The sequence below is a fragment of the Mobula birostris genome, chromosome 26 (assembly GCF_030028105.1).
Source record: "Mobula birostris isolate sMobBir1 chromosome 26, sMobBir1.hap1, whole genome shotgun sequence".
NCBI lineage: Eukaryota > Metazoa > Chordata > Chondrichthyes > Myliobatiformes > Myliobatidae > Mobula > Mobula birostris.
This window is the reverse complement of record NC_092395.1, coordinates 11,263,224-11,278,067: the sequence shown is the minus strand read 5'-3', so window position 1 is coordinate 11,278,067 and position 14,844 is coordinate 11,263,224. Positions and strand designations below refer to the sequence as shown.

Sequence of the window (14,844 nt, the reverse complement as noted above, 5' to 3'; positions counted from 1 at the left end):
TGAGATTTGTCTCCTTACAGGCAGCCACAAAACAAGAAACCCGAAAGAACCCCTTAAAAAAACAGACCAACAAGCACCCAATGCACAGAGAGAGAGAGAGAGAGAGAGAGAGAGAACACAACTCATGCAAACAACAGTATTCTGAACAAAAGTGAGTCCATAGACACGCAGCCTGGAGCAGGCCGATGGCCTCAGTCTCAGTGTCACGGACAGCGGAGTAAACATCATGGAGCAGTGAGCAGAAACAGGCTGACCCTTGCCTCCAGTCCCGACACCCTGCCTTTTCGATCCATCCAGCTGGCATTTAAATTGTCCAAATATCAGGTCACTCCTTGCTCTAGGACCCAGGGCCTGTTGCATCGATACGCTCTGGGCCTAGACCCTGCCACCACATTCAAACTTTCCAAATCGGCCTGGCCACTTCCAGACAACATGATGGTCAAATTCTTTCCATTATGAATCTGCTTGTGTTTGATGCTTTAGATTGTTTCAAGTTACGTCCTCCTTCGGGCAGGGATGTAACAGGCACTGACTGCCCTTGGGCCGACTTCTGCAGTACCTTGTTTCCCTGGACATTGGTGCATGAGGAAGAATTCCCCTCAGAAAACACCACGACTTGGTGAATGACCAAGGCCATAAAGGACATGACAAACTACTCAAAGAGAGAAACAGAAAACTCTCAGCAGTGGTACAACTCGTTCCGCGTGCTGAGGGAGCACAGTTTAAAGTAAATTTATTATCAAAGTACATATATGTCAACATATGCTACCTTGAGATTTATTTTCTTGTTGGCATTCACAGTAAACAAAGAAATACAATAGAATCATTGAAAAACTACACTCACACACACACACACACACACACACACACACACACACACAAAGGCTGATGCCTGACAAGTAACCAATGTGCGAAAGAAGACAAACTGTGCAAATATAAAATACTGAGAACATCTCAGTGTTACTTACGCTCAGTGCCCACTTTATTAGGTACACCTGTACACCTGCTTGTTAATACAGATATCAAATTAGCCAATCACATGGCAGCAACTTTATGTATAAAAGCATGCAGACATGGTCAAGAGGTTCAGTTGTTGTTCAGACCAAACATCAGAATGGGGAAGAAATGTGTTGTGAGTGACTTTGACTGTGGAACGATTGTTGGTGCCAGATGGGGTGCTTTGAGTATCTCCTAACCTGCTGATCTCCTGGAATTTTCACTCACAACATTCTCTAGAGTTTACAGAGAATGGGAAAGGAACAAAAACATCAGGTGAGCGGCAGTTCTGTGGGTGAAAAAGCCTTGTCAATGAGAGAGGTCAGAGGAGAATGGCCAGATTGGTTCAAGCTAACAGGAAGGCGACGGTAACTTAAATAATCAAGTGTTCCAACAGCGGTGACCAGAAGAACATCTCTGAACGCACAACATGTTGAACTTTGAAGTGGATGGGCTACAGCAGCAGAACATATTGTATACACAGTGGTACCTCATGTACCTTATAAATCAGCCACTGAGTGTAAAATACTTTGTAATAGTATTACAAAGAATCTCTGTGCCTTGCTAAAGGTGCCCTCATTAAAATATGCCATCCAGTGCAGTCATTTCAACCACAGAGTAGGGCAGGGAGTCATTGCCCCTGGGTGTCAAGATGAAGTTGGTGATAAACATTTTTTAAGTTTGGTATCTTCCATGCTGGGGGTAGAGATACTGTATTTGCAACATTTTGCAGTTTCTGCATCATTTTTTTTTTCTGTGAGGGAGCTCAGAGTGACTCTGGTTAAAGAATCTAGTCAAACTTCAGCCTCTCTTACTAGGGGAAGCAGGCAGGTGTACTTTAGCATTACTGGCTTCCATTTGCTGTTTCGTTTGGCTGTATTCATGGGTGTTCATTTATGGTTGAATGACAATTAAACTTGAAATTTATAATAACACCATGGCCTTTCTTGTGGTGGGGGGGTACAGGTCAGCATTGTCGTGTACTGAAACTAAATGGGAATTGGTGCCCAGGTGACCTTGGACCACACGGATCACATGAATCAGAGCAGCGATCCTGACAACAACCCCACGGCCTTCATCAGCAGCTCTGCCACTCCAATCTGCAGGGTGATTGCTGGATGATCTGCTACGTGTGCTGGCACCATACTGTAGTGGTTAGCATAACGCTTTACAGTATAGGCAACTCAGGTTCAAACCCCGCAATTGCCCGTAAGGGCTTGGTTCGTTCTCCCCGTGACCACTTGTGTTTGCTCTGGTTTCCTCCCACAGTTCAAAGACGTACTGGTTGATAGGTTAATTGGTCATTGTACATTGTCCTGTAATTAGAGTAAGATTAAATTGGTGATTGTTGGGCGACTTGGCTCGAAGGGCCAGAAGGGACTATTCCATGCTGTAACTCAGTAAATAAATAAATCAATGTCATCACTATGACATCCTGATACATCTTGCACATGCGCACACACACATACACACAGACACACATACACGCAGGAGACATAGACTGAGAGCTAAGTATCTTCAAGTACGTACAATGGCAAAATGAAGCAATACTTTTGCTCCCAGCCTGAGAAGTGGGGTCAGCAACATCTGGAAGAGCAGGTTATGAAGAAGATCCCAGCCCAAAATGCCAACGGTTTATTCCTTTTCATAAATACCACCTGACCTACTGGATTCCTCCAGCATTTTGTGTGTGTTGCAGAGGTCATGGTTTTCTGTTTGTTGCATAGACTCATCATCTTGCCCTTGCCTGCTGCTGTGTGGTGGGCAATTCAGGAGCAGGTCTATGTGGAAGAGAATGGAGCTTGAGAAAGAGGAAGGGAAGAAAGAGGGATGGGGGTGTGCAGGAGAATCTCGACATCTCCTTTGTACCCGGGCTATGCACGAAGGACACATCTGAGTGTGATGCTGGTAACCCGAACACTAGTTTCACCTAGAGAACAACTTTCTCTGCCACTGACAATCACAACATCTATATGTCCCCGGAGTAAATATTCCAAAACAGACAGGGGAATGAAATCATGGCGTCCGTAAGCATTCCCTCAGCTTTGCCTTGCAAGTGACTTTGATTGTTTTGATGCTCCAGTGCATTTCTATGCTGAAGATGGACCATAGCAGGTGAGAAGTTGCTCAGGAGAATTGGCCTCGGAGGGCACCCTTGAGACATTTTGGCTTTAGTCTTAACTGTGTACTGCAACATCTTTGGTTTTGCACAGTTTGTTTTCTTTTGCACACTGGTTGTTTGTCAGTCTTTATGTGTAATTTTTCATTGATTCTAATGTATTTCTTTGTTCTAAAGTTCATAGTAAATTTTATTATCGAAGAATATAATGTCACCATACACAACCCTGAGATTCAGCAAACCTATAGAATAGTAACTATAACAGAGTCAATGAACAACCACCAAAATAGGGCTTTCGACCAGAGTGCAGAAGAAAACAAACTCTGCAAATGCAAAAAAAAGAAAAACATAATATAAACAAATAAGCAATAAATATCAAGAGCATGAGATGAAGACTCCTTGAAAGTGAGTCCATTGGTTGTGGGAACAGTTCAGTGACGGGGCAAGTGAAGCCCAGTGAAATTACCCCTTTGTTGAAGAGCCTGATGGTTGAGGGGTGGTAACTGTGAATACTTGCAAGAAAATAGATCTCAGAGTAGTACATGTTGACGTATACATACTTCGATAATAAGTTTACTTTGAACTTTGATCTTGGCAGGGGTGCCATCGGTATCTCAAAGTCAAAGTAAACTTATTATCAAATTATTTGTATGTTACCATACCGGTATACTCACTTGAGATTCAGTTTCTTCCAGGCACTTAACACGAAAATAAAGAAATGCAATAGAATTTACGAAAAACTATACATAAACAAAGACTAACAAATAACCAATGTGCAAGAGAAGCCAAATTGTGCAAATCTGTGTAAATCTCAGTGATCCCAGTAATCTATCGATGGACAAGCTGCTGGGAGTGTTGTGACAGCCTACAAGATGATCCTCAGCCTCGATGGCAGTGGTCTGAACTTTCCTACTAACAAGTTGACCCTAATAAGTTCCACCACAGCTCTTGGGCTGCAGACTGCTACTGTTCTGCAACCTCGGCCAGCAGAGAATGGCTTTGTCGGCAGTCTGGCAGCAGAGTTAGTCGCAACTCCGTGTTTGGAAAGTGGGTCTCCATGTTAAGATCAATGGTGATGGTCCTTGCGCACTACTTGATCGCCAACATGGGCCTTTTGAATTTCCAAAACATTAACTCTTTCCATTGTGCAAACTTGTCAGTGTTATTCCAGAATCCACTTCCATATGAATCTGTGTGGGAACCAGTACTCTGGTGAGCTAGAATCTACCATTGCGTTGCTCCATACCTGGGCTGAAACTGGGTTTCATCCCAGGTAATTTCCTCCTCTAGGTTGTCTTCCTAAGTGTGTGGGGTCTCAGTACGAGAACAAGCAGTTACAAGTAGGCTGGCAACACCCTATTTTTTGTTATTCGTTGGGGCAGGGTAGATCTCTAGGGTCATTGAAAGTCAAATGGATAAACTTGAGCTGAAAGAGAGGGTAAGTACGTGGTGGGCGTTCACTTCAGCTTAGATCATAGTTTGAGGAGTTTGTGGGATGTGAGGAGGAGGACAATGATATCTTTGATGGTTTCTCAATCCCTCCTCCTCCCCATATTGGTCATAGGCTCAGCGATGCTTATCCCAGTGACGCCTAGCACTGTCCTCTCGTAGGGGGTCAGGGCAACCACCACCCTTCTGGTAGGTTGGAAATTAAAACATCGCAGATGCTGGAAATCTGAAAGAAAAGAAATGTAATACTCTGGCCAGGGAGTCTCTGTAGAGGGAGAAACAGAGTGAATGTTTCATGTCGATGATCTGTCATCGGTTCCATGACCTGAGAGAGAGATGCAGCATGCATGCAAGAAGGAGAGAGATACTTGTGCAATTTATTTGACTGATGTGGCTGCACCGAGTGACAAACTGACAAGTGTATTACAGCCTGTGGGATGCGAGTGAGAGTTTGCTGCAATGCTAAGCGTTATGACGGGGTTGCATTCCTGTGTACTGCTCATGACCCACACAGTTCGCAAATCAGAAATGCAGCTGTGTTCCCAGAAGGCAGAGGACGCCCGCAGGCCCCACGGTAACTGGCAAATCCATCCTGCCTGCCTTTCAAATGTTCATCCATGTGTGTGGCCTGCGGCATTCACAACTGGGAAAGGACCCGAACACGGCGCAAAGATAATGGGTATGAAATCTGTAGCAGACAGCAAGCATTGGGCCAAGTGAAGTTCACTGCTGCAATACCATTTGTAGATGTTTTCAGTAACCTTGACCATTTGTCAATGAACTTCCTATGCTGCTGCAGCTACTGTAGGTCTCGCACCTCGATACCCTGTTTTGCCTTCCGCAGCTAATTCATTTTGAACTTGCATCCAGAGTTTCCTCAACCCAGTGGGTACAGGACATTGCCCCCTCCCCATCTCCTCCAGTGCAGTGTTTGAAACCTTAGAACTGCACCTCCACCAATTCCCCAGAGCCGGTCGTCTTTATTCACAACTCCCGGTACCTGCTCCAAACATCAAGTATCTCCAGGTGAAGGCTAGCCGACCTGTGGGTTGTACATGCTAACTAATGGTTGCACAAGCCTTGAACAAGGCTTGCTGGAGACAGATCAACAGCCTAATTTTCTGTCGCTATTAATAGTCTGCATTGCAATGAACAGGCAGAACTTAATCTCACATTTGAGTACTATCCATTCCAGCACCCCAATGCATCAGTGTCATCTCCCATGAGTTTACCTTGCTTACTTCCACACAGCTGCATTCCATATAACTGCTGTTCCTAAAGATTTTTTTAATACTTGTTGATGTTTTTAGCCAATTCCTCCGAAGTTTACTGTGTAGGAAAAAAGACTGTCAGCAAAAATTAGCATGCTCTGTCGTTCTCCTTACCAGGACCTATATATAGAAGGAAAGAGTTTGAAATGTCATCAGGCTCAGTTCTAAACTTAGTTGCCTTGTGATTACTTGTTCTGTGTGGCGAGCCTCTCTCTTTAGACTGAACTCAGCAGAGGTCAAGCTGTCAGCATGAACGCATCGATATCGTTGATGGAATTGTGCTCCCCTCTCTTAGCAGAGCGAGCCGGTCGCCGGGAGCACCAGAGGCGGCGGCGGCGGAGGCGCGGAGGCAGCGACGCCTCCCAGCCAGGGCGGCGTGCTGCAGTTCTTCACCAAGCTGCGGAGGCACGCCAGCTTAGAAGGAGCAAGCCCCTACTTCAAGATCAAAAAATGGAAGTTTGAAACAAGTCAGAGAGCACTGAGCCTCGATACCAGAGGTAAGGTGATAAGAATTTGGGTGATTCCTTTTATTTACTTGGACCAGAGGCCTCTGTTCATTTGACAAGGAGTGCAATCATATGATGTAACATAGCAGCAGAAGCCATTCAGCCCATTATAATAATACTAGATCTAAATGCCAGTTGGATTATTTATTTACTTATTTTTATTTATTGTGATACAGTGTGGAGTAGGCCCTTCTGGCCCTTCCAGCCGCACCACCCAATTTAACCCTAGCCTAATCACAATTTATAATGACCAATTAACTTACCAACCGGTACGTCTTTGGACTGTGGGAGGAAACTAGAGCCTCTGGAGGAAACCCACACGGTCACGGGGAGAACGTACAAGCTCCTTGAATCCGTGCCGCTGGTTCTGTAAAGCGTTGTGTTAACCACTGAACTATCATGCTGCCCCAATCAGTCTTACTCCTGCACTCTCAGCCCTTAGTTTTCAGGGTGTGACTTCAATTGCAGGCATTCCCTGGGTTACGTGAGAGTTCCCTTCCTGAGATCTGTCTATAAGTCAATTTCTCTGCAAGTCAGAAACTCCGGTTAGGCCACACTTAGAGTATTGTGTTCAATTCTGGTGACCTCCTTATAGGAGGGATGTGGAAGCTTCAGAGAGGGTGCAGAGGAGATTCACCAGGATGCTGCCTAGATTAGAGAGCATGTCTTGTGAAAAAAGATTGAGCATATAGGTACATGTTCAGCACAGCATCGTGGGCCGAAGGGCCTGTATTAGACTATAAGACCATCAGACCATAAGACAAAGGAGCAGAAGTCGGCCATTCGGCCCATCGAGTCTGCTCTGCCATTTTATCATGAACTGGTCCATTCTCTCATTTAGTCCCACTCCCCCGCCTTCTCACCATAACCTTTGATGCCCTGGCTACTCAGATACCTATCAATCTCTGCCTTAAATACACACAATGTCTTGGCCTCCGCTGCCGCCCGTGGCAACAAATTCCATAGATTCACCACCCTCTGACTAAAAAAATTTCCTCGCATAAATTTCTTCATATTATGCTGTAGGTTTTCTACGTTTCTATGTTTTTTCTCTTTGGAGCGAAGGATGATGAGAGGTGACTTACAGAGGTGTATAAGATGAGATGAATAGACAGAGTGGATAGCCAGTGCCTTCCCAGTGCAGAAATGGTGAATACAAGAGGGCATCATTTTTAGGTTGTTGGAGGAAAGCATGGGGTTATATCAGAGATAGTTCCTTTTTTAACACAGAGTGATAAGTGCTTGAAATGCACTGCCAAGGGTGATGCTAGAGGTAGATACACCAGAAAAATTTAAGAGACTCTTAGATAGGCACATGAAGGAAAGGAAAATAGAGGGTATGTGGGAGGAAAGAGTCAAATTGACCTTGGAGTAGGTTGAAAGGTCGGCACAACATTGTGGGCCGAATGGCCTGTACTGTTCTATGTTCTACAGTATGTCAATTTTCCTTAGTGGCCCACATTTTATAACTGCAGATATTTGCTATCATCGCATTCAAAAATCACCCATTTGCTGCCTATAATTAAACTAATGTTACATATCCAGTATTCAGTCATTAAGGAATACCATGAAAATTTTATTACTATTATTACCAGCTTGTTAGTGAGGATAAGCTCCCGCTTCCTATTAAAATCCTCCAAGTGATATGTGTCTCGTATAGCCCCTGACAACCAAGTCCAGCTCCTGGCCTTCAAGTGTGGCTTAGCTACTGAGCTTGGCAGAACCATTTCTACTGACGGGAGAAGGGGCACAGGCAGTTTACTGGCGCTTTTGTCAGATGGGGCTCGGCAGCCGTAGTTGGCTGCTCACCTTGGAGAAGGAAAACTCTGATCTCAAGCCTCCACTCCCTTGCAGCTATACCCACTCATGAGCAAGGCTTCAGGATAAACCCTGAGAAAAAATCCAGAGCTGGAGACCCTAAGGCAGACCTACATTGAGTTCGATGATGACTGGTAACTTCTGCAATGCCGGCCGGTGCCAAACTGTATCAGTCTCTGCCATTCCATTGGATTCATCAGCTGCATGGAGCCTGCTGCATGTATAACAGCTTGCTCTCCATATCGCACTGCTCTGGATGGCGTATCAAATAGACAGCTCGGCCACAGTGTCCATGGTTGACCCCAACCAATGGAGAACCTCATTACCAGATTGAAAAATGTTATTAAAAGAATATATTTGAGAATTAGTCTAAAGCCAGATTTTCTTAGCCTTGGGAACCCCTGTACTTCTCAAACAAGTGGTCCTAACACCAGTTCTTTTAGATCATGGGTTTCAGATTCTTCACAACCCCTTGACAGAAAAGTATTTCCTCAATGCCCCATCCATTCATTTTACCAATTATTCTGCACACCCCAGTTATTGATCTTCCTGCTCAGAGAAATAGGACCCTAGGAGTCTCAAAATACTCTTCGAGTTCTCAAAATCAGTCCCTTAGGAGTTGGTTTCCAATAACTGGGCAAGTTTGTTGCATTTCATAAAATTACATATCTTCACAAGTAATTTGCTAATTATGCCGAGGGTTTGAAGGATTGAATTTTTGTGACAGAGGTGGCGGCCATTCAACCCGTTAAGTCTATGTCAATTCCTGATAGAAAAGCCCTGTCAGTCCTCACTTTCTCCCCACAGCCCTGTGTTTGTCCTCATTTGCCCTGGTGCAGCTTTCCTTTGCTTCTCATGCATTGATTACCTTAAATGAAGCTAGGTGATCTGGTTTACCTATGTTCAAAAGGAACCAATAATTACATTAATTTAATGATGGGTAGCATATTGGTGAATATTGATTGAGAAGATAGCAAGCTTCTCATAAACATGAGAACACCTGCAGATGCTGGAAATTGAAAGCAACACACACAAAATGCAGGAGGAACTCAGCAGGTCTGGCCATGTCTATGGAAATGAGCACATAGTCGACGTTTCGAACTGAGGCCCTTCATCGGGGCTGGAAGGGAAGGGGGTAGACGCCAGAATATAAAGTTGGGGGGGGGAGGGGAAGGAGGATAGTTAGAGGGTGACAGGTAAAGCCAGGAAGGTGGGAAAAGCAAAGGGTTGGAGAGGAAGGAATCTAACTGGAGAGGAGAGTGAACAATAGATGAAAGGGAAGGAGGAGGGGCACTGCGAGAAGTGATTGGCAGGTGAGAAGAGGCAAAAGGCCAGAGTGGGGAATAGAAGAAGTTGGGGGGGTGAGGGCAAAAATTTTTTTACTGGAAGGAGAAATCGATATTCATGCCATCAGGTTGGAGGCTATACATATGGAATATAAGGTGTTGCTCCCCCACCCTGCCCACCCTGAGGGAAGCCTCATCTTGGCACAATGTCGGAACAGGAACGGGACTCGGAGTTAAAATGTTTGGCCACTAGGAATTACTGCTTTTTGGCGGATGGAGCAGAGGTGGGATGATGATGCGGTCCCCCAGTGGAGAGGAGGCAAGTATTTGCTAGTTATACAACGTAGGTCACTAGAATAAATGGACATAGAACAGTACAGGTGCTGTGTTGACACTTTAACCTACTCCAAGATCAGTGAGGCAGCTTCAGAAAGGGATGGATTGAATTTGTTTATTTTTCTGACCAGGGTCTGTCAGGAGGGCTTACTGATTTCTCTGTGACTACTGTACTAGAAAGGGGAAACTGTTTAGTTAAGTGTGTAACACTTTATGAATAGGAAAAGGGCTACAGATCTCTTCTTCCATACAAGCCTATGGGTCAACTTGTAAAGTAACATAATGTGACAATGGTTTTGTGGACCACTTCATTTCTATTTTTGACGCAAAAGATGATAATGATCTTGTGTAGAATAATGCGAAGGAAAGTTGGCTAGTTTAGAAACATGAAGATCAGCAAGGTGTGCAAACAAAAAGTGAAGGGCCTGTTCAGGAATAGTCTGCCAGTGTCCACCTACCAACTGCGCTCTTCTCAGCCAGAACGACGGCAGCTATCTCGTCATTAACTCCAATAATGTTACAATGAACCAATGGAATAAATGGGTTTCAATGCACAATCTAGCAGCAGAATTTTAACAGATTTTAAGAAAGAGTTTATTTTTGTATTAAAGATTAGATTGAAGATTAGCTTTATTTGTCACCTGTCCATCGAAACGTGCAGTGAAATGGGTAATTTATGTCAAATCAAATCAGCGAGGATTACGCAAGTGTCGCCATGTTACTGGCGTCAACATAGCATGCCCACGCTAATCTACCGTAACCACAGAGGAGGAAACCAGAGCAGCCAGAGGAGAACCCATATGGTCAGAGAGAGAACATACAAACTCCTTACAGACAGTGGCAGGAATCAGTCCCCAATGTTACAGCAAGAAAGGTAAAGTGATTGCACTAACCACTATGCTCCTGTGCCACCCTGCACAAATGTAAAAAGGGGGAACAACGAAATGAATAGATTAAATAATGAAAATCCATCTTGGGAAGAATTAATGCAAGTGATTGGATTACGTGCCGTGCTTGGCAAAGCTGAAAATGGCCATTTTAAAATCACCTATACTAACTTTAAAAAGAGAACATTCCTATTAGTGTAGATTAAGTGCATGCATTATTATTATTCCAGGTGGTGTACTAACCCGTGTTAGAGAGAGAAGAGAGGAGAAGCTGTTAATAGTCCTTCCATCCAAACCTGCAACCTCAATAGAGTTCAGCAATATTCAGTAAGCTCTCATTTGAAATAGAAATACATATAGCTTTCTTCAGGTTGCCTGCATTTCAATGTTGCTGGATTTTCCATAGGAAATATACTTAAATGTGATATTGACAGACGTAGTCTGTGGGTTTCCTTTGCATCTGTTTAGATTTGGAAAGGTACAGTGGAGACCTACTGTTGCCAACACACTTTAAGCTTTAAGATTGTTTAAATTCATTTCTAGTACACAAGTGCAAAGGAGAACAAAATAATTGTTACTCCAGATCTGATGTAGCACAAAAAAACACAGTAAGATAAAGAACACAATAATTTAAAAATATAACAAATATAAATATGTAAGATTGTGGGTTAGTCAGTGGAGGTGTAACTGTTCCTGAATCTGATGGTCCTGGGGTGGATGCTACATAGCCTTCTCCCTCCTGGGAGTGGGGCAAACAGTCCAGGGTGGGTGGGATCCTTCAAGATGTTACTGGCCCTTTTCCAGCACCTTTCTGTATAGATGTCCTAGATGGTGGGTAGACTGGTGTCGGTGATGTGTTGGGCAATTTTGATTACTTTTTTCTGTCCACTCCAGTGCAGTTTCCGTACCATGCAGTGATACAGTCTGTTGGTAAGATTAGATTGGCTGGGACTGTTTTCTTTAGAACTGGTGAAGCTGAGAGGAATCATAGTCAGAGAGTCGGAGAGCACTACGGTCCATCTAGTTCACGTTGAACTGTATTCTGCCTAGTCCTATTAACCCTTCACCTGGGCTATAGCCATAGAGTCATAGAACACTACAGCAGAGAAACAGGCCCTTCGGCCCATCCAGTCCATGCCGAACTATTATGCGGCCTAGTCCCATGGAAACTGCACAGGGACGATAGCCCTCCATACTCCTTCCATCCATGTCTTTATCCAAATTTCTCTCAAACTTTGAAATTGAACCCCATTCAAACTCACTACTCTCTGAGTCAAGAGGTTCCCCCTCATGTTCCGCTTAAATGTTTCACTGTTCACCCTTAACCTATGACCTCTAGTTCTACTCTTACCCGTCCTGAGGTGTATAAGACTAAAGGAAGCATAAATAGGAAGGATGTGTTTTCCTTAGCAGAGTGTTAACAAAAATGAGAGGTCATGGATTTTAAATAAATTGTGGGAGGATTAGAGGGGAGAGGAGGACATACAGTACTGTGCAAAAGTCTTAGGCACATATATATAGCTAGGGTGCCTGAGACTTTGGAACAGTATTTTATATTATATTGTAATTATATGAACACTATCTCAGTATTTTTCCCCTATTTTTGCACTACTTATTGAATTTAATTTTCTTTTCTTATATTTCTTCTTATTGTAGTTAATAGTTTTTATTACTAGGTATTGCAATGTACTGCTACTGCAAAACAATAAACTTCATGACATACAGTACTGTACAAAGTCTTAGGCACCCTAGCTATAAACTACATGTGCCTAAGACTTTTGCACAGTACTGTAGGTTTTGATATTAAATGTGTTCAGAAATATACCTGAAGAGCTGTGTGTGTACAGACATGAATGTAATGTTTTAAAGTTCAAAGTAAATTTTATGATCCAAGAACGTATATGTCACCATATACAACCCTGAGATTCATTTTACTGTAGGCATACTCAGCAATTCTATAGAATAGTAGCTATATAGGATCAATGAAAAATCAACCAGGGTGCAGAAGACAGCAAACTATGAAAATGCAAATATACGTAAATAGAATACATAATGAGAACATAAGATAATGAGGTAAAGAGTCCTTAAATTGAGATAATTGGTTGTGGGAACATCTCAATAGTTGGGCAAGTGAGAGTAGTTATCCCCTTTTGTTCAAGAGCCTGATGGTTGAGGGGTAGTAACTGTTCTTGAACCTGGTGGTGTGAGTCCTGAGGATTTTGTACCTTCTACCCACCCGATGGCAGCCGTGAGAAAAGAGCATGGCCTGGGTGGTGAGGATCTCTGATGATGGATGCTGCTTTCCTACGACAGTGTTTCATATAGATGTGCCTAATCGTTGGGAGGGCTTTACCCATGATGAACTGGCCCGAATCCACTATCTTTTGTAGGATTTTCCATTCAAGGGCATTAGTGTTTCCGTACCAGGCTGTGATGCAGCCAGTTAATACACACTCCACTACACAACTATAGAAATTTGTCCAAGTTTGTCAAAAAAGATGCTGCCCCTTGCTTCACATAGCGTAATGTGATGGATCTCATCCAGCCTCGAGAATTTATCCACCGTTATGTGTTCCAATATATCTAACGCATTCACCATCTCAATGTGCATGTGGTCCAGGCCATCAATATATCCCCTTCTGAACTCATAATCCACCAATTCCTTCTTTTCATCTATATTTAATGACATGTATTCACTTAGGTTGCGGGGTGGAGATATGTCGCTACCAAAGGAGGTGCAAGGCACTCTTTCCCTCTGGTAGCCTGCAGGTCACCCTTGGGCAAGGTGTAGCACCTGCTTAGTACCCCCACCACCACCACCACTGCCTGATCAGGGTCATGTGAAGCAGGTAGTGGATGGTCATATGAGTAGCTGGTCACCCAAGTTGTAAAGACACTGCCCAGAAGAACACAATGGCAAACCATTTTTTTTCAGAAAAAATTGCCAAGAACAATCATGGTCATGGAAAGACCATGATCACCCATGTCATACGACACTACACATAATGAAAGAACAATTCGTTTAGGACCTCATCCCCTGACACCACGCTTAGATTACCTCTTTGTCTCAATGTCTCAAAGATTAGGTCTCAATGTGACCTAGTCTTTCCACAGCTGACTTCCTGCTCCCAGTGTACCTATAGAATGAATCAGGCTTCTCCTTATTCTTGTCTGCCAAGGTTATTTCATTACCTCTTTTCCCCCTTCTAATTTCCTTCTCAGCTACTCTCATTACACCTTCTATATTCCTTAAAGGACTCACTTTATTACCTCTAGCTGTCAGATCAGGCACCCTGAGCCAATAGGCTGGTCCTGGACTTATTTCCTGGCATAATTTACATATTACTATTTAATTATTTATGGTTTTATTACTATTTAATTATTTATGGTGCAACTGTAACAAAAACCAATTTCCCTCGGGATCAATAAAGTATGACTATGACTATGACTATCATCCTGATCAAAACTTCATCTACCTTTATTATCCAAGATTCTAATCTTGATCTTTTCACAAATGTGATTCCCCCAAACTCTTGCTATTTCTCTTTTAAAAGACTCCCACTTGTCAGATGTTGTTTTACCCGGAGCCATTTCACTCTTAAACTGTAAGGCCATAAGACATAGGAGCATAATTAGGCCATTTGGCCCATCGAGTCTGCTCACCATTCCTTCATGGCTGATATGTTATCCCTCGCCACCCTATTCTGCTGCCTTCTCCCTGTAACCTTTGACACCCTTACTAATCAAGAACCTATCGATTTCCGCTTTAAATATACCCAATGACTTAGCCTCCACAGCAGTCTGTGGAAATGAGTTCCACAGACTCACTACCCTATATAACAACACACCCAAAATGCTGGAGGAATTCAGCAGGTCAGGCAGTATCTACGGAAAAGAGTAAGCAGTCAGCGTTTCAGCCTGAGAGCCTTCTTCAGGACTGAGAAGGAAGGGGAAAGATGCAAAAGTAAAAAGTTGGAGGAGAGGAAAGAGGCTAGCTGGAAGGTGATAGGTGAAGCCAGGTGAGTGGTAAAGGGAAAGGGCTGGAGAAGAAAGAATCTGATAAGAGAGTGGACAATAGGAGAATGGGAAGGAGAAGGGGACCTGGGAAATGTAACAGGCAGGTGCGAATAAGTGAAAGGTCAGAGCGGGGCTGGAAAGGGAGGGGGGAGTTTGTTC

The 14,844-nt window shown here is 43.6% G+C and overlaps 1 protein-coding gene across 5 annotated transcripts in view; it reads left to right on the top strand.

Moving 5' to 3' along the window:
- The window catches only part of cbarpb (CACN subunit beta associated regulatory protein b), a 291,577-nt gene that overhangs the window by 256,717 nt on the left and 20,016 nt on the right, over positions 1-14,844 (top strand). For 4 of the 5 annotated variants that reach the window (XM_072244154.1, XM_072244152.1, XM_072244153.1 and 1 more), the window contains one exon: positions 6,131-6,332. In XM_072244154.1, coding sequence (XP_072100255.1) covers positions 6,131-6,332 — 202 coding nt within the window. The remainder of the gene's footprint in view (positions 1-6,130; positions 6,333-14,844) is intronic. The other variant, XM_072244157.1, reaches the window with a different exon arrangement.